This window comes from Ammospiza caudacuta, chromosome 18 (assembly GCF_027887145.1).
Source record: "Ammospiza caudacuta isolate bAmmCau1 chromosome 18, bAmmCau1.pri, whole genome shotgun sequence".
Lineage (NCBI taxonomy): Eukaryota > Metazoa > Chordata > Aves > Passeriformes > Passerellidae > Ammospiza > Ammospiza caudacuta.
Window position 1 is genome coordinate 11,143,118 of NC_080610.1, and position 20,982 is coordinate 11,164,099.

Below are 20,982 nucleotides of genomic sequence, written 5' to 3' on the forward strand. Positions count from 1 at the left end.
TCCCACTGCCCTCCACTCCCGGGGAGCTGCTGCTGACACTCACCTGTGGGGCCACAGCAGGTGCCAGCTGCAGGGCTTCAGCAGACCAGGGCTGTCCCCTTCCCACCCCTCACATGCCGTCCCGGTGCCCCCCGGGCTCCCAGGTGCTCCCCGTGCGGGATGGCCCCGGTGCCCGGCACAGCATCAGGCCCCATGCCCGGGCACTCCAGGACTATGCTCAGGGCTCTCCTGGCCACAGGAGGAGAGTGTGGACTCCAGGACCTCCTGTGATCCCCTTGGTGAAGGCAGGATCCTTGCCTGTGCCTGCTGGAGAACCTTCCAGCATCTCCTCTCCTGGCCCTGCCCACCCACCCCATCCAGATATTACCCTTCCTGGGGCGGGTTGTGGGTGCCCACATCCATTCCTCCCTCTAACCTGCTGCTGGTGCCCTGTCACAGACTTGAGCCCACCACCGCGATGTCTGAGACCACAAAACCCGCTGCTCCCGGCCAGGCTGCGGATGACAAGGAGAAGGCAGCTCCTGCTCCAACCCCATCCCTCGACCCTGCTCCTGTCGCAAACAGCAAGGGCGAGGAGCCCTCCCCAGAAGCCTTCAGGGTAAGCCCTGTGGCTCCCCTCGTGTGCAGGGACACGGTCTGGGCTGAGGGACAAGGGCAGGAGGACATTGTTCCAGGGGGAAGGACTGTGGCAGTGTGGGTGATGCCATCCCTGCTCTGTCCCACAGCAGGCACGGGATTTGGGCAGATGCTGCAGGAGGAACAGCCTGAAGGTGCCTTGGCCAGGACAGCTTGCTGGGGACTACAGGCTTGGGAAGTGCTCTCCCCTGGGTTGTGGTGTCAGGGCTGGCTGCTGTCACCTGCTCCCTCTGGTCACCTCCTGCATGCAGGGGTCCTGTGGGGAGGTGGAGGGGACACTAGGGGTGACAAGGCCAGCGCTGAAATGCCACAGTGATGCCAGCATGCCACTGAGGCACTGCAGCAGGGCTGGCATGGGAGGGTGAGTGATGCGAGGGCTCTGGTGACACCATGCCAGGCTGAGAAGGCCAAGGTGCAGACAGAGCACCTGGAGAAGCAGCTCCTTCCCACCACTGTGGGCACCAGCAGCAGCAAAACCAGGGGCAGATGAGGCCATCTTGGAGCAGGAACAGCTGTTGGGGCATGCCCATGCACAGAGCCCAGCTCAGCACGGGCAGGCACCACATCGGAGAAACCACAGGAAGGCTTGGAGAGCTGAGGGGGACACATGGAGCAGAAGGCTCAGGCACTGGTCACCCAGCACCAGCCTGCCCTCCCTGAGCGTGCCTGTGCTCATCCAACCCTCTCCTTGCACCCCCAGATTGTTGTCTTCGACCAGGAGAACTTCCAGGGCAGGCAGATGGAGTTCACCGCCGAGTGCCTGAACCTGGCTGACCGTGGCTTCGACCGGGTGCGCAGTGTCATTGTCACCTCCGGACCGTAAGTGACCCCAGCCATGGAGGGGGCTGTGACCCTGAGGATGTTCCTGGTGGGTGGGAACAATGTGATATTCAGGGACCTTTCCCTGAGCACAGGAGCACAGCAGGCATCCTGGATCTCCTTTGAGGACGACAGGAGTACCAGGATGGGTGGGAAGGAGGCCAGGGCCACATGCAAAGAAAAGGGGACCAGAGGTGTCCATCATTTCAGCCACCTGGAGCTGTGCATGGAACACAATGGACCTGCAGATTTTAGAGAAGTCAAGGTGAAATGAGGTGGGATCCTTGGGCCAGGATGGAGCAGGCAACAGGGACAGGCGGGGACAAGCACTTGCCTGCACCCAGGCAGCTGAGCAGCAACAGGGGGCTGGGCAGGTCGCAAAGCCGTGGGAACTGTTGACACAGGCAGGGACAAAAACGATCCCCAAAGCAGATAACTGGGCAGACAGATGATCTCCATGTTGAAAGAGCATCCCACCGTGCCGTGCCTGGCTGGAAACAGCGTGGCCAGGAATGCAGGGGGGCTGGTAGAGCTGTGGGGAGGATGCACAGGACGTGCATGGCTTGTCCTGACAGCATCCCTGAGGGTCTGGGAGGGTGACCTGGAATGACACCATGCAGCACCTATGACTTTTTTATTAGGAATCCAGAATATCCAACTCTTCTTGAAACAAATGGGGGATGGAGCAGCCTGGAAGGAGCTCAGATATGATACCTGGGAAGGTGCAGAAAGGGTGAAATTGGGAGGACAGAGATCTTGGGTGTTATAGGGGTCCTTAGAAGCTTCTTGAGAGTCACTGATGGAACTCTGCACCCAAAAATGTGCTTAGAGGAAGATGAAAGCAAAACAACAAAGCTGAGCTTTAGCAGGCAGCTTGAGGCTATGCAGCCTGGGGTACCTGAACACATCTCCTGCCAGCAGGAAAACCCCTGCTGGCATCTGCAGGAAGAGCTGTGCTGCAGGGAAAGCGAAAGCAGCAAATGCAGGACTGTTGTGGTGCTGGGGGCTTCTGGAGCCCCACACCCATGACATTCCCAGCATTCAGCACCTCGTGGCTCTGCTGAGGAGGTGACATTGCAGCTGGGTGAGCCCCACACCCAGCAGTGGGATGGGTGCCAGCGCTGGCTGGCACTGGAGCAGTGAGGCGTGCGGGGTGCCAGGATTACACAGCCCAGGCAGGAGGGACAGAAGAGTCCTGAGCTGACTCTGTGGGGTCACCAGCTGTGCAGGGGTCCTGCTGCTCCCCAGCTGAGGAAGAGGAGCACTGTGAGTGCTGGTGCCTGCTGCAGGTTTGGACACTCACACACCAGTGAGCTTCCAGCCAGGAGCCCATGGATCAGCACTGGCTCTGCACAGGCTGCAGTGCCTGGGCTGGGAGAGAGGTGGGAGCAGGGTGGTGGGGCCACAATGTTTTTTGAGACCCCTCCACTGTCCTACAAGCTGGCTGAGCAGGAGGGGAACTGCTGGGTGGCACCTGACCCTCTATTTGCCCACCTCTCTCCCCAGCTGGGTGGCCTACGAGCAGGCCAACATGCGTGGGGAGATGTTCATCCTGGAGAAGGGCGAGTACCCTCGCTGGGACACCTGGTCCAGCAGCTACCGGAGCGACTGCTTCATGTCCATGCGTCCCATCAAAATGGTGAGTGCTGGGGAGCAGAGAGCCTGGTGGGATCTGCCCAGGGCTGTGTGCTCGATGCCTCGCTGCAGCAAAGCCCCAGGGATTCGGCCACACTGCCCAGCACCCTCCCTCTGTCATCCCCAGGAGGCTGAGGACCACAAAATCTCCCTCTACGAGTCTGCTGACTTCAAGGGCAACAAGATGGAAATCCAGGAGGACGACGTGCCCAGCCTCTGGGCTTATGGCTTCTGCGACCGCGTGGGCAGCGTGCAGGTGCCCAGTGGAACGTAAGCTGGGCTGCAGTGGCAGCTGCCTCGTGCCAGGCTCCCTATCCTCCCTAACCAGCTGCCGTGGGCTCTCAGGCAGCCAGAAAGTGGTGGCATGGCTGTTTCTGGTGGTGTGGCGGTTTTGGTTAGCATGGCTGTTTTGGGTGGTGTGGCTGTTTCTAGTGGTGTGGCTGTTTTGGGTGGTGTGGATGTTTCTAGTGGTGTGCCCTGTCCCCCAGAGGTTGGTGGCCAGCACAGGGAGGCCATGCCAGCCCCCCTGAACACCCACCAGCCGTGTGGCTGCTGCCTGGAGTGGCTGACCCCGCTCAGGTGCCCTGTGTTTTCTTTCCCCACAGTTGGGTCGGGTACCAGTACCCTGGCTACAGAGGCTACCAGTACCTCTTTGAGACCGGAGACTTCCGACACTGGAACGAGTGGTCTGCCTTCCAGCCCCAGATCCAGTCCATCCGCCGCATCCGGGACATGCAGTGGGACCAGAAGGGCACCTTTGTCACCCCCGACGCGCCCTCCGACTGAGCGTGCTGCCTGCTAGCTACGAGTCCCGGGCCCCGTGGGGCACCCCCGCCTCCCCTCGCGCTCGCCTGCCCAGCACTTTCCTTGTACATTGCACATTCCCTGGATGTACTCTACCTTGTGAGGCAAATTAAAAAAAAACCAGAAGATTAGAACAGCTCGGGGGTCCGTGGTGCATGAATCGCTTGCTCGGGATGGGCCAGCCTTGCGCTGGAGCGGGGTGGGACACGGGGGAAGGGGGTTTTGCCAGGGAATTGGTGTCGTGCAGGAGCTCCCCGTGCTGGGGCTGGGACACAGGAGAGCCTTGGTGCGGGGGAAGAGGGTGGCAAAGGGTCTGCAGCCTGACCCCAGCAGCGGTGGTGGGGACCTTCTCACTTGGGGGACTCGGGGTGCCCCGAGAGCCGCGGAGTCAGGGCAGGTTCCTGCCTCTGTCCATGGAATCAGAGCGAGCTGTGGGCTCTGTCCATGGAATCAGAGCGGGTTCCCAGCTCTGTCCACGGAATCAGGGCAGGCTCTCGGCTCTGTCCATGGAATCAGGACGGGCTCCCGGCTCTGTCCATGGAGTCAGGGTGGGCTCCTGGCTCTATCCACACCCGCGGGTTCGGGGGGCTGCGAGGGGTCCTGGGTCCCTGCCCGCGGGATCCACCTGGGCACTAATTAACAGCCGATATCGCAGTCAATCAATGACCGATTCACTTTCAAGGAGTTTTTTCCCCCCTCGGACGCTGTCCCTCCCCCCCGGGCATTTCTTCGCGGCCTCATTCCCCCTTCCCATCCCGTTGCCTCCCGGTGCAGCACCTCGGGTGGCATTCCCCTGCGCTCCCACGCCGCTAATTAGTGATTAATTACAGCGACAGCAGTGACGGCGGGGCGCTGCACACAGGCAGCACCGGGACAGGGGCGGGGACCGGGGATAACGGTGAGGCCGCGGGCAGCGCGGTGCGGAGCGCTCCCGGTAACTGGCGGGGAGGGCTGCGGGTCCACCAGTGCCGGTACCGGCAGGGGGACGGGCAGGGGGCAGAGACACGTGTTGGGGCTCGGTGCCGGGCTCGGTGCCGCCCGGTGCCCGGCGCGCGCGGCGCACGCGCGGAGCGGCGGGCGGGGATCCCGGCCCCGCGTGCGCGTGACGTCGCCGCGTCTCGCGCCGCTCCGGGCCGGCGGCGGCCCCGGTGAGTGCGGCGGGGGGGGGGGGGGGCGGCACCGGGGGGAGCGACCCGGTCCGGGAACCGCGTGTGCCCCCGCCGCTTGTGCCCACAGCCGCGCCGGCGGGCAGGTGACAGCGGGCGGGCGGCGCCCGGGACCGGCGGGCGCCGCCTGGTAGCGGCTCCGGGCTCGGTGGGCGGCGCGGGCGAAGCCAACGGGGCGCGGAGCGGCGGGGGATGCTCGGTGCGCAGTGCGGGGCGTGCGCGGTGCGCGGGGCTGGGGACACCGGGCGGGGATGCGTGATCGGAGCGGTGCGGGGTGTGCGGTGCTGGGGACACGGAGCGGTGCGGGGTTTTCGGTGCTGGGGACACACAGTGGTGCTCGGTGCTCGGTGTTCGGTGCAGAGTGCTCAGAGCAGTGCTGGATGCCCAGGACAGGATGCTCGGTGCTGGGTGCCCAGGACAGGATGCTCGGTGCGGGATGCCCAGGCAGGACAGGATGCTCGGTGCTGGGTGCCCAGGACAGGATGCTCGGTGCGGGATGCCCAGGCAGGACAGGATGCTCGGTGCTGGATGCCCAGGACAGGATGCTCGGTGCTGGGTGCTCCGTGCGGGGTGCCCAGTACAGGATGCTCGGTGCGGGGTGCTCAGTGCAGGATGCTCAGTGCTCAGTTCAGACCGTGGTGCTGGGTGCAGGGTGCTCAGCACAGTGCAGGGTTGCTGAGGTGCCCACAGGGTGCTCAGTGCACAGAACACAGTGCAGGATGCACAGCAGGTGGGACAGGGTGCTCAGTGCAGGGTTTTCCTCGTACCTTTGTCCTCCCATTCTGCTCTTTGGCACAAGGTGCCCTCTCCCCCCTCCCATGGCACCCCTCTGGCAGCCCAGCACCAAACTGTGCCCCCATAACCTGAGCACTGCCATACCCAGAGGCACCCATGGGTTGGGGCTGTCCGTCTGTCCAGGTGTCCAGAGCTCGGCCAGGGTTGGGACTGCCCATCTATAGCAGGATGAGCGTGGTGGCCTGGGCAGGGTGGGTGCCCAGTGGGAGGCTGCACCTGCGGGTCTTGGGGAGCATCAGCCTCTGCTGAGGCTTGAGAGGTGTTGGCAGCATGTAGGTCGGGGTGGCTGTGGGATGTGGGTCCCTTGGCAGGGGTGCAGATGGGCTTCTGAGCAGCTGCGTTGGCACCTTGCAGCCCACACAAAGCACTGGCACTCTCCTGGCAGTGCCCATCTGTTACTGTGCCCTGTGTGGCAGGGATGTGACATCCACGCTTTGTCCAGCTCAAGTTCCTTGGGACTCATGGCTGGAGTTGCTGGCACTGGGGCCAGCAGCATGAGCTGGGCTGCCCTCCTGGGCAGGCAGGGGATGGTTTGCATCACAGAGGCCTTTGCTCTGTCCCTCTCTGTGTTTGTTTGTGTGCTCAGGCTCTGTCCAAAAGTCATCTCACAGCTTGAAACCCCTTCAGACGCCTCCCTGTGCCAGGCCCTGCTGGCTGCTTGGACTCGGTTTCAGGAGGAGAGTCCTCCCTCAGCACAGCCGTGCTGCTCCCTCCTGCTCAGGCACCGAGCAACGGTGAGTGGGGAGATCCCAATGATTGGTGCCAACAGGTTTCCAGATTTGCTGTGTGCTTTGTGGGGATGCTGCAGGCTGCTCGTGGGGAGCTGTCAAGTGCCAGCGCGGGCGCCTGCGAGTGGGGTTTGCCATCACATGCCGGCAGCAGCTGGTGCCCCGAGGCTGCTGCATGTGGCACCACAGGAGCAGCTGTGCTGCAGAGCCCGAGGGGAGCCCAGGGTCTGTGTGGAGTCAGCCTGGAATTTGAGGGACAGCAGCTGAACTGGGCACTGTGTGAGTTCTCCCCAGCATCGCCCACAGCAGCTGGCATTGGGGGGCTTCACTGTGGGGGGATGTGGCAGGCTGAGGCCTGGGGTCTCTGCCGGACAGTGGTGGGCTCACCAGCATGGTCAGGCTCATGCCACTGCTGTCTCTGCCTTTTTACAAACGGTATTAGTAATTTCTGTGGCTATTTTAAGATTTTTCCAAAGGCAGTTTGCATTCCGGGTACGCTGAGCCTTTGGGGATGTGTGGGATGGCAGGAGCGCTGTTAAAATGCGGGGACTGTCAAGAAGATTTTTGGAGAGAGAAAACAAACCCCCAGCAGGTGGTTTTATTTGGCACCATGCAGATGTGCCTTGTGATGAATTTGTGATGCCTTGAGGAGCCTCAGCCTCATGCCTTGGCTGAGCACGTTTCCCTCCAGATTCCACAGGCAGCGGGCACACAGAACCCGGGAGAAGCTAGCCCTGGTGTTGGCTGCCTGCTTTGGTTCACTCTGTTTTCCAAGCCCTGTCTGCCTCCAGAATTCCTGCAGGAATTCTCTCAAAGATTCCCCTTCTCAAGGTAAATGATGCCTTTTTTCCCCCCTTTTGGTCCCCAGTCCGTGCTGTGGTGCCTCACGGTGTGGCAGGAGGGTGGCCCTGCCACAGGAGCCCCTTGTCCCCTCCCAGGGACATCAAACAAGAGCAACAGCGGGGGTTGCTCAACACGCAGCGTTCGGAAGTGAAGCAAGCAGCTGCTTCCCACTGTGCATTCCCAGGCAGTGACCCCAGAGTGAGACTGAGGGCTCTGCAGGGGCTGAAGCATGCAGGTGCTTCTCCACGGAGGAATGGCTACGGGCATTTTGGCTCTGGAGCCTCAGGCTGCTGTGCTGGGGAAGCTTTTCCAGCACTTCTGTTCCTGCTCGGTGCTGGGAGGGATCCTGTGGTGTGAGCAGCTGTTGCCAGCAGTGGCTGAGCTGCAGTGGGGGTGAGACAACAGCCACCCCCTCGGGCAGCTGTGCTCACAGCTGGCTGTGAGCCAGCGTGGCCGGGTGGCACTCAGGGCACGGGCACAGGCCTTGGTGGCCCAGTGTTTGCAAATGCAATGGCAGCAGAGGAGGAGCAGGGCTCCAGCTGGGCTGTGCAGACAGGAAGGAGCTCGGATGTGTGTTCTGGGTGCTTTGGCTGATGAGGCAGCAGCGGCGCAGGCTCGGAAGGCGCCGGTTCCGTTTCTTCCACCGGTGGTTTCACAAGGGCTTCACCCGTGCCAGGGCCTGGAAGTGGTCACTGCCCATCCTCGCTGGGGTGGGAGTGGGAGGCCACAAACACACATGGCTGAAGTGGATGCTGGTGCTTCCCAAAGTTTCTGGCTTTGTGGAGATGCCAAATGTTTGCCTTTATGGCATCCATTGTGCTGAGCATGGCTGGGCACTGCTGGAGATCCTGGGGCTGGTCTGTGCTTGGTTCTGTGCTCCTGAGGGAGCTTCAGGAAACAGGACAAGAATGAGCAGAGGAGCTGGGGAAGATGGGGAGCAGTGTCCCCTCTCCCATCCCTGCCTGCAGGGTGAGCAGTGGCACCTCCATCCTTGCTGCCCTGCCCTGCCCTCAGGCAGTGCTTCCAGGGCTGCTGCTGCTGCTGCATGGGGAAATAAAACACTTTGATTTTGTTTCTTAAGCAAATTTGAGGTTTTGGGGTTTGTCTTGCAGAAACAATTTTTTATTTGCAGATCCTGATCTTTGTGCATGCAAGAATGGAGCTTGTTGAGACTTAGGGTTTGGCGTGTGGATTGGGAAAATATTTTTTGAAGATACTTGGTGTTTTTTCTAGCAGTTCCTCTGACTTCTCTTCCTCCCTGTTGTATGGCAGGCTCTGACCACCCACATGCCTGCAAGGGAATATTTGTGCAGTTTTGTGAGGGAAGAGCTGTGTTTGCATGAAGTGTGGTGAGTGAACAGGGGGGCTGCAACCCTCAACACCCCTTGCCCAGTGCCCCTCTCCCATGTGGATCCCCAGGACATACCCTGGACAAGGGCTGAGAGTTGGAGGTATCTGATCAAAGACATGGAGAGGAATCACAGAATCATGGAATGGTTTGGGTTGGAAGGGATCTTAAAGATATTCTAGTTCCACCCCCTTCTGCACGCAGCGACACCTTCCACTAGACCAGGTTGCTCAGAGCTCCATCCAGCCTGGCCTTGGACACTTCCAGGGATGGGGCAACCACAGCTTCCCTGGGCAAGAGGAGTTGGGGGAGAGCTCAGTGCTTTCCTAGAGCTCCTTCCTCCAGCAGGACAGTGGAGTCACTGGTCAGGGCACAAGGGGAGCCAACGTGGGAGTGTCACTGTCAGTGGACCTGTGCTGGCTTTGCCTTTGTCCCCCTGAGGCAACAACTGCAGAATAATTAAGGAAAGGTGAAGCTCCGTGGGTTAATTAAAAGTCAAGAGCTCCCTCTGAAGTGCAGAACTCGTGTCCTGTTTCAGCACAAGCTGTCTGAGTGCCTGAGCCTTGCTGCGGTGCGGGCACACGGTGCCAGGTGCTGGGGAGTGGGGAGGTGCCTCCATCCCTGTGTCCTGCCAGCAGCTTCCTCCTTGGGCATTCCATAATCATGGGCATTCCATAATCATGGGCATTCCATAATTAATCTGCCACTCTGAGCTGAAGGCTGTGTTTCCTGCAAGGCTGGCAGGGTGAGTGCTGAGGTTTCCACCTCCTGATGATAAAATGCTGTCGCCCTGCTTGGAACGAGGGATGGGCGGAGGGGAGTTACTGTAAATTGGTGGGATTTTTATTGTTTGAGGAACACTGTACTGCTGAGCAGGATAATAAAATGTTTTGCTAATCATAACAGCCTTGAGGCGATAAACCAGCAGTCTGTTTGTGCTGTGAAATGTCTGTGGATCCTTTGCTGATGTGATTTAGAGCCTGTTGGAGCTGGCTGGCACACAGTGCCCCATCCCTGGCTGGGCTCTTTGGGATGCTCAGCTGGAATGATTGGTGTGGCTCAGGGCTCTCACCTGGCAGACTTTTCTGAGCCAGAAAGTTTTGAAACTGGCACACACTGCCTTAATCCTCCGGGCAGCAGGTTCTGCTGGTTTATTTTTCTTGGTACTCAGCAGTGAGAATAAATTCCCCTTTGTCCCCTGAGCCTGTTGGGTGCTGAGATGCAGCTGGAGCAGCCTCTGTGTGGTTTGGGTGCTGAGGTGGCTGCTTGAACACTCATCCCTGAACTCTTTTGACTGTTATTTTTCCCTGGGATGATGGCAGTGGTGCAAGTGTAAACCACAGGGCTGTCAGTGCTGTTTGGGGATTTTCCAAGGGACACAGAACTCCAAAGTGCTCCAGACCCAGGTGCTTTAGTTGGGATTGGTTGTGTTTTCACTGGAATTGGCCTCTGTTCCAGTGGATGCCCTGGGTTCATGACCTGCAGTGCAGCTTCAGTTTTAGTCACCAAACCCGTCCTGCTCTCAGTAGTGCTGTTCTTGCCACGTGGTGGCTGACAGCAGCTCCTTTTTGTTGTGGGATTTTGTTTTGAGTGCTGCAGCAGTTTAATTTTCATATCTTCCCTCCAAGGCTTAGAGCCATGGCACACCTGCAGCAGAGATGGGTACAGAGCCCCTGTCCCACCACTGGGGTGGGTGGGTTGGACTCTGTCCCCACTGTCCCATGGGATCAATCCCAGTCTGGGCAGTGCTAGGGTGGAGGAGCACGAGCTGTGGGTTGTGCAACAGGGCTGACGCTGCACTCAGTGACCACAGCCACCCCTGTGGTGCCTCTGTGTGCTCCTGGTGGAGACTGGGGCTGGCCCCATGCTCCATGCCCCATGCTCCATGCTCACTGCATTCCAGTCCCGCTAAGAGAGATACTTGGGAAGTGTTTGGAAATTGCCAGCAGCAGCATCCAGGAGGAGCAAAGCTCTCATCAGCAGTGTCAGCATTGGACTGAGCTCAGGTTGGGATGAAGCAGCGGCCCTCAGGCAAGCTGTGTTTATTTTTGTAAATGAACTGGAGACTATCAATTCAGTAATTAAATATTGCTGATTTGTAAAGATGTGAGCTGGATATGTTGGGACATTTCTTGCTGACCACAGTTTCTGCTGCTGTTCCGCCACAGGGGCGTCTGCAGATCCTCATCCTTTTATGAAGCACCAGCAAACTGAGCTCAAATTTTCCAGGCCACACCTACATCTTTTGGGGAGGCTGCACTTAATGACACTCATTTCTGGGAATGGTTTAAAGAAAAATGCAGCTTTAGATCATACGGGGCTTCTCATAGAAACTGTTTCTGTAGTTGTTTGTTACACTTTAACAAATGGTGTTTCCTCCCTGCTGAGGGTGCTGTGCTGACTCTGGGGCTGCTCCAGGGGTGGTTTTTACCCGTTCCCAGTGCAGGTGCCAAGGTCAGGGGTTTGACTCAGGGGTTTTGGTTGGGTTTCGGTCAGAGCTGCGGTTGGAGCCCAGCTGGTGGTGACGCCCTGCACAGCATCAGGAAGGAAGTCACAAACAAGTGCGTCTGTGTGTCTGTCCGTGTGTCTGTGCCTGGGCAGGATCTGGAGCTGTTTCTGGAGCAGGTGAGTTGGGTGGGCTGTTGGACCATCTCTGTCCCTGCACCTCAGCACTCAGGGCACTGCATAAGCACATCCAGGGATGCAGCTGCTGCTCTGTGGAGCTGCAGCCTGGTCTGGAGCTGGAATCCTGTAGTCCATGGAGGCCAGGCTGAGCAGGAAGCCTCACAGGGAAGCGCCTGCGCTGCGGATAAGCCCTTGTAGAGTTCCTGCTGGGTGGAGTTTCCCTCTGGTTTCTCTTTAATGCTGAGGCGGAGGGGACAGTGACACTCAATGGCACGAGAGGAGACTGGAATAGCCATTAGTGTCACTCCTGGAAATGTTCTCAGGAACATCCTGCAAGGCCAGGACCTGCTGCACAGCCAGGGGGAGCTGACTGGGAATGTCCCAGCAGCAGTGATCCCAAGATGGTCCCATGTCCATGCTGTGATCCTGGGAGCAGAGTGACATCTGGTGATCCGCCAGCTCCTGGCCCCTTGGGGTGCTCTGCTGCAGCTCCGTGTCCCAGACTGTCCCCAGGATGCTCTGTGCTTGCAGGATGGCTCCAGCCAAGGCTGCTGTGCTCCCTGGCATGGAGCAGTCCTTGTGGGAAACCCAGTGACCAGAGGTTTGGTTCCCAGCCTGGTGGGATTTCCATGTTGTGCGGAGCTAGTGCTGCTGCCTTGGCTGGTGGTGAGGCTGGAGAGAGCTTTGTTCTTGGGGCTGGAGCCAGGAGGTCCTGCCAGGCCTGCAGGTCCTCTGGGCTCTATCTCCTTTCACTGTCACTGATTTGGGGGCTCTGGTCATAGTCTGACCTGTGCCTGATTTCAGCATTTGCAGCAGGCGAGTCTGGAGCTGCTTCCTCTGGTCAAGGCTGTTGTGGCGGCCAGTGTGTGCTGGAATTGTGCCCAGCTGGATTGTCATCCCCTGGGCTTTAAACATCCAGGCTGCTAAGGTCCCCCTGAGGCCTCTCTCTTTCCAGCAGGCTGCATTTCCTAAAAGAGCAGCAAGCCCTGCTGCTTCCCCCTGTGTATCCTGGCTTGGCTGTGCTCTGTGAACAGTGCTGGTGTGTCAGGGCAGGTGTGCCAAGTCCAGCTGCCAGAGCTGCCATTAGCTGGGGCCACCAGCTCCAGCAGGAACACCTTTCCCTGGGGCTCAGGGGAGGCTGTGGGGAGGAGGGGAAGGTGCTGAGGAGGGGAGTGGATGTGTGTGCTAAATAAACAAATCAGTACTGTGGCTTCTCTTCCCCATCAGGTGTTTTGGTGGCCAGGGGTTCAGCATGAAGCTCAACTAGAAGCACCATGACCGTATGGGGAAAAGGTAAGAGAAAGCTGCTGGATGTGTGATTCCCCTGGGAGGCTGGGTGGCTGCTGCACATCTGTCTCATGATGCTGCACATCTGTCCACACCACCACTGGTGCCACATTGATCCTGTGCTGCTTTCACAAGCTGGCACGACACAGTGTCAGCCTTCTTCATGCTCAAGTCCCATCAGCATGGGAATACAGAAGACTTGCTGCCTGCAGGAGCTCTTGTCACTCTGCTATCAATGTCCCCACTGGTCCCCATTCTCCCCCACACTCTGGGTGCCAGACTTACAAGCTGATTTAGTGCTCTGCTTAGGGTTAGGGTTACACCTAGGGTTAGGGTTTTGAAAACCACAAAGCCCCAAGCTCCAGGCACACTGCAAAAGGCATCCCAAGGGGAACACAAAACTGCCACAACATGGCTTCCTCCACTGCTTCTTCTTTGGAGGCAGCCTTAGCCCCCTGATGCTGGCCAGGGACGTGCCCCTGCCCCTGTGTGACATCCCTGTCCTGCTGTGTCCAAGCTGTACTCAGGGGTTTCAGCCCTGGATTGCTGCTGGTGCTTTGCTTTCTGCTCCCATGTCGCCATTCCCTGCCAGAGTAGGCTCTGAGAGCTCCCTAATCCTGCTCAAGTGGGAAGCTCTCAGAGCCAGCTTGGGCATTTGAAAGGGTGTTGTCTCTGGAACCTAATTACACCCTGATTCCAGCACAATGCCTGCTGGGGAGGAAATGACCCATCCATCTTCCCTCACAGACTAATGAGGCCCATAAATTTTAGGAAATTCTCGGTGGGGAATCTCACAAAAGAGCTGAGAACCAGCTCTGTCTCATTATGCCATCTACACATCTGTATTTGCCTTGAAGTTTCACCTTGTCTCAAATGAAGTCTTTCTCTTGGGAGTATATAGCCTGTAACAGTGCACTTTATTAGCTTCAAAAAGAGCTTCAAAAAGAAACCTCAGGACTTAAGCACTCATTGATGTTCTGTTGCAAAATTTATTTAAACAGGCAATTTGGCTAAGATGGCCTAAACAGACAGGGAACAAATCCTATGGTTAAGTCTATGACAACAACAAAAACAAAATTCTGTCCCAGATCACAGCAAGAGCTCCGAGCAGCGTTTCTGCCTTACATGGGAGTGTTTTAATTATGCTGGAAATTAAAATTCTATAAACTGCTGGTTTTATTTGAACAGCAGCCCTTTATCATATCTGGGCACTGTTCACTGAAGAGCTTACTGTAAGAACAAGGGAACAAAAGCAGAGGAAAAGCAGAAAATTGAAGCCCAGCACAAGTCACTGACTCAAGAGTGTCATGACCAGCAGTGAACACAAACTCTCTGGGGCACCACTGCACTGCCTTAGACAGCAAAGAACTCCCCCAGGCACTAGGTAGATAGACAACAACTATCACACTCTACCACCTGCCTGGGCAGCCCCTCCCAGGGCCTGACCTCTCTCTCCATGAGGAAATTCCCCCTGATGTCCGACCTGAACCTCCCCTGGCACAGCTGGCAGCCCCATGGAACACAATATGAGAGTCCCTTTGTTCCCTCTGGAGCTGCTGGAGCATCTCGGTGGGAACTGCTCCCTGTCAGCTGGTTCTCCTGGAGAACAGAGCACTTCTGTGCTCCACCCTCCTTTCATGGTACAGCCTTTGCTGCTAATTAGCTTGTCTTGGTCTACACTGCCCTAATTATTCCAGTTGGCCCTAAATCCTGCCTGCTCCTCTGCCATCCATTGAAATGGGTCTTGTGGCATTTGCAATTATTTTGGGGTGAATATTTGAATATATTTACATGACAGAAACAGATGAAGAAAGCAGGAAGGAGCAGCACTTGTCTTGTTAATGGCCCTGACTCTGCTTGGCGCTGCAAAAATGCCAGATCTGTTGGATGTCCCTCTGATCTACATCCCAACAAATCCACCCACTTTATCTCATACCTAGGGGTGCAGCTGAGGCTGTTTAGCTTCATGTATGTTACCAAGCAGCTGGTCGGGGTGGACCAGGGAGTAAAGAACCACAAAAATACTTTTGGTGGTGATGTTGTTGTGCTGCTGGGTTGTGGGAGGGCATCCCTGGGCTGGCAGAGAGGATGCCCTCCCACAACAAGGGAGGGTGGAGTCCAGGATGGTGGAGTGGGATGTCAGGGACTGGAAGTGGGGAGCAGAGGAGTCCCTGAGCGCCTGGCAGGAGGAGCAGGAAAGCTGCCCAGCTCCAGGCTCTCTCCTGCCTGCTCCCTGCTCCGCATGGGCTGCTGCACAATGTATTCCTTCGCTGTGGGGGGAAACTCTTTTCTGGAGCAGCTCTTTGGCCTGTCAGCAAAACAGAATCCATGGACGGCCCGTTCCTTCCACTCCATTCAGCTCCTGCCCCAGCCACATAATCACAAAGAACTGGAAATCCCGGGGTGAGCCCAGGGGAGGATTGCAAAACCTGCACTCGCAACTGGGGCGGACGGGGGGAGGGGGTGGGAAGCGGTGCCAGCATTCCCGGGAGTCCCTCCGGGCACGCAGCTGAGCTGGGCACTTGCAGAGGTTGCAGCCTTCCTGCTGGATGTCCTGCCGAGCCGTGGAAAACCCCGAAAAGTCTCGGTGCCAGATGAAGTTTCACGGATTTCTCTGTCAGGTCAGTTCCCGAGGCAGGGCAGGGTGGTGAACGCTGCGTGTGGCTGTTCACTCTCAGATGGTTGAATCTCTCCGTGTTTCATTCTAACGGTTTCTCCTGACTCAGACCCTTAAAGCTGGCATGAGAGGCTTTTGTTTTTCTCTTATTTCAGCTTCCCCCTCCCCTGTGACCGTAGGGTTAAACTAAACAAAATGTAGGGAGGATGCAGGTGGCTGGGAGGTGAGCAGTGCTGGAGTGCTGACTTGGGTTTGGGAGGAATAACCTCAGCTTGGGTTTGGGCTTCATCTGGGATGGAGCAGGCTCTCTGTGAAGATTTTGTTTTAAGGAGTCTCTGGATATACAGTGCCCCTCCTCTCCAAAACGTTCCTGGAGCTTTGCTCCAGCTGTAAACCTGTGTTTCTGGGAGCACAATGCAGAAATTCTCTCTCTGGGTGTGCACTGAGGCAGACTTTAATTACCTGCTGGGTGTAGGGCACCAAGCCTGGGAGGTGCTGATAAATGAAATGAGGTGCTGATAAGTGAAGGAGGTGATGAAATCTGGGATGGTGTCAGCATCCCATGGCTGCTCTGACAGTGCTGTTCTCTTGCAGATGCCCGTGGGGTTGGACACTCACTAGCAGAGAGCTGAAGCCCCCAGCCTGTGCCCAGGAGAGCAGGATGCGGGTCACCACGCGCAGGGTGCTGCTGCTGCTGGGCTCGGTGGCGGCCCTGATGGTGACCCTGCACCTCGGGCAGCAAGTCCTGGAGTGCCAGCAGGTCCTGAGCGAGAGGAGGCACAGGCTGATGAGGCCGGAGAACGAGGAGCTGGTGATGGTGGACGCCAACCACGTGGAGTACCGCTACAGCAAGGACATGCCCCTGATCTTCATCGGCGGCGTCCCCCGCAGCGGCACCACGCTGATGAGGGCCATGCTGGACGCCCACCCCGAGGTGCGCTGCGGGGAGGAGACCCGCATCATCCCCCGCGTGCTGGCCATGCGCCAGGCCTGGTCCAAGTCCGGCCGCGAGAAGATGCGGCTGGACGAGGCGGGGGTGACGGACCAGGTGCTGGACGCGGCCATGCAGGCCTTCATCCTGGAAGTGATCGCCAAGCACGGCGAGCCCGCCAGGTACCTGTGCAACAAGGACCCCTTCACGCTGAAATCCTCCGTGTACCTGTCCCGGCTGTTCCCCAACTCCAAGTTCCTGCTGATGGTGCGGGACGGGCGCGCCTCGGTGCACTCCATGATCACGCGCAAGGTGACCATCGCCGGCTTCGACCTGAACAGCTACCGGGACTGCCTGACCAAGTGGAACAAGGCCATCGAGGTGATGTACTCCCAGTGCCTGGAGATCGGCCGCGCCCGCTGCCTGCCCGTCTACTACGAGCAGCTGGTGCTGCACCCCGAGCAGTCCATGCAGAACATCATGAGGTTCCTGGACATCTCCTGGAGCGACTCGGTGCTGCACCACGAGGAGCTCATCGGGAAGCCCGGTGGGGTGTCCCTTTCCAAGTGAGTCTCGGCTCTTTCCTCAGCTTTTCGTTGCACCAACCAGGCTAAAATAGGACAGAGCCCCGTTGTTGGTGTTTGTGTGTGATTTTGACAGCACATTGTACTGCAGTGGGGTTTGTGTTCCTGAGTGGCTTTAATGCTCCCAATCTGTTGTACTCCACAGAACAGCTTGTCAAGCAAGGATTTCAGGAGCAGGTGACTGTTTAATCTCTCTTGACACTGCAGAAATTATTTCAGTCTTTAATTTGCAAAGAACTGCTTGCTCTGAAACGTGAGCTCTTTAATGTCTCTTTCTCCACCCGTCCTCAGATGGCTCCTTGGTGTGATTAGTTGTGCTGCTAATGATGATGAGTTGCAGTTCTTGCCAGGTCTGGGGTTGGTATTGCAGAATAAAAGCAATACCTGCCCAGTGGAGGCACACCCAGCACTCCCTCCTGCCCTTTCCATGTGTAGGGGGTGTTTGCCTTCTCCCACTTTCTCTTCCTCTTTTAATGCTGTTTCTTTTCTAAATGGAGGCTTAAGTCAGGCTTAGCAAAATTTAATCAGCCGTGTAAGGGAATTATCCAAGTCTCTGTATCAGTTGATGGTGCCCTGGTGGTGAGGGCACAGGAGCCACGGGGGGATGTGCAGCTGCTCCAGTTTTCCAGGATGCCCTGGGACTGCAGCCAGCTCTACTTCCCTGTTTGCTCAGAGTAAATTGGTCCAGGTTGCTTAGATCAGGTTTTGAATATTCATAGGGGTCACCAGGTGTATCTGTGCTACAGCCCACACATCTTATATTGTTTTCCTCTGATAAGCAAAGGTGTCAAGGTGAAACCCTCTATCCCACTGAAGGATAGATCCCTCCTGTAAGAAAAGAGGAAGCAGCCTCAAGTTGTGCCAGAGGAAGTTTAGGTTGGATAAAAAGGGAAATTCCTTCCCTGAAAGGGTAATTAAGCATGAGAACAGAATGGTGGTAGAGTCATCATCCCTGAAGGAATTTAAAAGCTGTGTGGATGTGGCAGCTGGGGACATGGGTTAGTGGTGGCCTTAGGAGTGCTGAGGAAATGGTTGGACTCACTTGTCTTAGAGGGTTTTTCCAGCCTCAATGATTCCATGATTGTAAACAGAAGGATCTAGCCTCTGGGGCTGTGGAACCCCTTGCCAGGGTCTCCTTCCCCAGAGCAGGGCTGTGAGGGACAGAAACCATGTCTACCCCACTCAAGGAAGTGCCCAAGGCCAGATGGGACAGGATTTGGAGCAACCTGGGATAGTGGAAGGTGTCCCTGCCCATGGGAGGGAGTAGAACAGGATGGGATTTAAGATGGACTTAAGATTCCATCCTGTGGTTCTCTGTGGAGGTGGCAACGAGCTGTGTGTGAGCCCAGCACATGCATGAAATCCAACCATTGTGTGTTTTGTTTTTTTTTTTCCTTTATTTTCCCCAGGATAGAGAGGTCAACAGACCAGGTGATCAAGCCGGTGAACATGGAGGCGTTATCCAAATGGATCGGGCACATCCCGGGGGATGTGCTGCAGGACATGGCCCACATCGCCCCCATGCTGGCCAGGCTGGGCTACGACCCCTACGCCAACCCCCCCAACTACGGCCACCCCGACCCCCTGGTTGTCAACAACACGCACAGGGTGAGTGGCACTGCCATGCAGGGGACAGGCCAGGGGCTCACCGAGCCCTCCGGAGCAAGGGAAGCTCCTGAGCCAGGCTGGGAAGCAAGGGAAGCTCACCGAGCCCTCCGGAGCAAGGGAAGCTCCTGAGCCAGGCTGGGATGGAACAGAGGGGAACAGATTCACACAGGAAAAACAGAATCACAGAATCACAGAATTCCAGAGTCACTCAGGTTGGGAAAGGCCTCCCAGAACCATCAAGTCCTCCCCACCTGGGCACTGAGTGCCACATGGAGCATGTTCCGTGGACACCTCCAGGGATGGGGACTCCAAACCTCCCTTCCAGTCCCTGAGCACCCTTTCCATGAGGAAATTCCTCCTGGTGTCCAACCTGAGCCTCCCCTGGCACAGTTTGATGCAGTTTCCTCCCCTCCTGTCCCTGTTCCCTGGGAGCAAAGCCTGACCCCTTCCAGGCTGTCCCCTCCTCTCAGGGAGTTGTGCAGAGCCACAAGGTCCCCCCTGAGCCTCCTTTTCCCCAGGCTGAGCCCCTTCCCAGCTCCCTCAGCTGCTCCAGCCCCTTCTCCAGATCTGTGCCCTTCTCTGGACACGCTCCAGCCCCTCTATGTCTGTTTTGGAGAGAGCAGGACAGAGCACTCAAGGTGCAGCTTTTTCCCTGGAAGGCTGGGAATGGCTGACAGCAGTGACCCAGAGGTGATTCCACTGCCCCAGGAGGTCACTCCAGGTTCTCTTTCCCACAGGTTTTAAAGGGAGATTATAAAACACCGGCCAATCTCAAAGGTCACCTGCAGGTAAGAGCACCCTGAGGGTTTGGGGGTTTGGGACACACCAGGGTACCTGGTCACTGCTGCCTTCCCTGGGGAATGCTGGCTCAGAGCTGACCCTTCTCTTCTGGGGCTCTTCCAGGTGACTCAGAACACATCATCTTCTCACTAAGAAAATTAATGATTTCCAGGTAAGACCCTGTTTACTTAATTTTGGAATTTGGGCAAATCTGCCTGTGTTGCTCCAGGACCAGCACTTGGTTTGTGTGATTTCTGTGGATCAGCAGGGGTTCCCTCACAGAGATCCCTCATAGTCGCCTCAGATCTTCCCACACAATGCTGCTGAGTGGGACCATTTGTAAGGAATTCTTTTCCTGAGCTCTGGGAACGGGATTAAAGCTGCAAAATGAAACTCAGCCGCCTGGGAGGGCTATTGCAGCCCGTCCCCGCGGGCAGCAGGGACACATGGAATGTGTGGATGAGCTGAGCTGCTCCCCAGCTGCCTCCAAAGACGTGCCATGGACCTGAGGAAGGGGATAGAAAACAAAGGAAAACATGATGGAAAACAAAGCTGCTGCCTTGGGCTGCTGCTCCAGAGACAACTGTTGATGTGTTGAATGTTCTTCCTCCATGCTAAAGCATAAAATACCATTCTTGGCACTAAAACTGATCCTTTAAGAGCAACTTTCTGTGTACAAGCAGATGGCTGGGCTAGAAAAAGATCAGAAGCACTGAGGGAAGATCAGGAATTGTGTGTTCCCTTGTCCTGGGCTGAGAATTGGCTCCTTTCTGGGCATTTTAAACCTTCAGTCAGGCCTTGCTGTGCTAGTCTGAGGGGATCCTGATCCCAAGGGGATCCTGGTCTGAGGGGATCCTATTCTTGAGGAGACCCTGTTCCTAAGAGGATCCTGCTCCCAAGGGGATCTTATTCCTGAGGGGAGCCTCTTACCAGAGGAGATCCTTCCCTGAGGAGATTCTGCCCCTGAGGAAATCCTGGTCCTGAGAGGATCCTTCCCCAGAGGAAATTCTGCCCCTGAGGAGATCCTGCTCCTGAGGGGATCCTTCCCTAAGGGGATCCTTTTCCCGAGGATATCTTTCCCAAGGGGATCCTGCTCCTGAGGGTACCCTGCCCCTGAGGTTGTGTGTTTTGTCTCTTCCAGAACGCTGCCAATGGCCTGTTGTTTGCCCAAGAAGGACGAAGTGTGCAGTGGGCCCGTGGAAATCTGTTCTCCAAGCATATTGCTTGCTCCTACTGTTGCCAAATGACTGCGCTCCAGGAATGTATTTGCATTTATTTGCAAAGGCCAAACGTGCTCCACGGCGGGAACGTCCCCGGCCGGTCCCAGCGCTCTGTGGGGAATGCAGCTGTGGAAATCCGGGCTGGTGGGGGAACGGCATGGCAGGACATTACATGTGCCGTGGCTGGAGGACTCTGTACATCGCGTTTGTGTCTCGTGATCTGTTCCCCGTTCCCGGTGTGGGGAACAGCCCTCCCATCCCCGCTGTTCCGTATTCCTGGGATCGGGAAGAGCCGCCCCGGTCCTGCTGTTCCCCACTCCCAGGGTCAGGAACTGCCCCCTGGCCCTGCAGAGCCTTTGTGGTGCGTGTGCCCTCCGCCCTAACCCATCCCCGACCCTGCAGAGGCTATTGCAGAGTTAATATATGCCCCCCTCCCCCCCCCCCCATCAACGGTGTTGGACACCATTAAAGTGTTGATTTGATATTTAATATTTTAATTATTAATCGCGCGGGCTCCGCCTCCTGTACACCGCCGGGCCACAAGGGGCGCTACCGG

At 57.2% G+C, this 20,982-nt stretch overlaps 3 protein-coding genes across 6 annotated transcripts; 2 read left to right on the forward strand and 1 right to left on the reverse strand.

Annotated features, from left to right (window-relative positions):
- The first annotated feature begins 457 nt into the window (after positions 1–457).
- Positions 458–3,876, forward strand: CRYBB1 (crystallin beta B1). Its single transcript, XM_058816816.1, has 5 exons — positions 458–598; positions 1,337–1,455; positions 2,962–3,094; positions 3,218–3,360; positions 3,696–3,876. The coding sequence occupies exons 1-5, from the start codon at positions 458–460 to the stop codon at positions 3,874–3,876; spliced, it is 717 nt and encodes a 238-aa protein (XP_058672799.1).
- A 530-nt stretch (positions 3,877–4,406) lies between these two features.
- On the reverse strand, positions 4,407–6,976 carry LOC131565547 (uncharacterized). The gene is made up of 4 exons (XM_058816490.1): positions 6,971–6,976; positions 6,072–6,260; positions 4,723–5,292; positions 4,407–4,526 (listed from the first exon to the last, which is right to left on the reverse strand). The coding sequence occupies exons 1-4, from the start codon at positions 6,974–6,976 to the stop codon at positions 4,407–4,409; spliced, it is 885 nt and encodes a 294-aa protein (XP_058672473.1).
- Positions 4,976–20,852, forward strand: TPST2 (tyrosylprotein sulfotransferase 2). Of its 4 annotated transcripts, XM_058816827.1 has the most exons (8): positions 4,976–5,042; positions 6,442–6,589; positions 12,627–12,692; positions 15,898–16,800; positions 18,228–18,426; positions 19,164–19,214; positions 19,330–19,378; positions 20,348–20,852. In XM_058816827.1, the coding sequence occupies exons 3-7, from the start codon at positions 12,682–12,684 to the stop codon at positions 19,357–19,359; spliced, it is 1,194 nt and encodes a 397-aa protein (XP_058672810.1). In that variant the 5' UTR covers positions 4,976–5,042; positions 6,442–6,589; positions 12,627–12,681; the 3' UTR covers positions 19,360–19,378; positions 20,348–20,852. The 4 variants fall into 4 exon arrangements, 3 of the variants coding, with proteins under 3 accessions (XP_058672810.1, XP_058672811.1, XP_058672808.1); XM_058816828.1 differs by lacking the exons at positions 4,976–5,042; positions 6,442–6,589; positions 12,627–12,692 and adding an exon at positions 15,223–15,307; XM_058816825.1 differs by lacking the exons at positions 4,976–5,042; positions 6,442–6,589; positions 12,627–12,692 and having other exon boundaries at positions 15,693–16,800.
- The last annotated feature ends 130 nt before the right edge of the window (positions 20,853–20,982 follow it).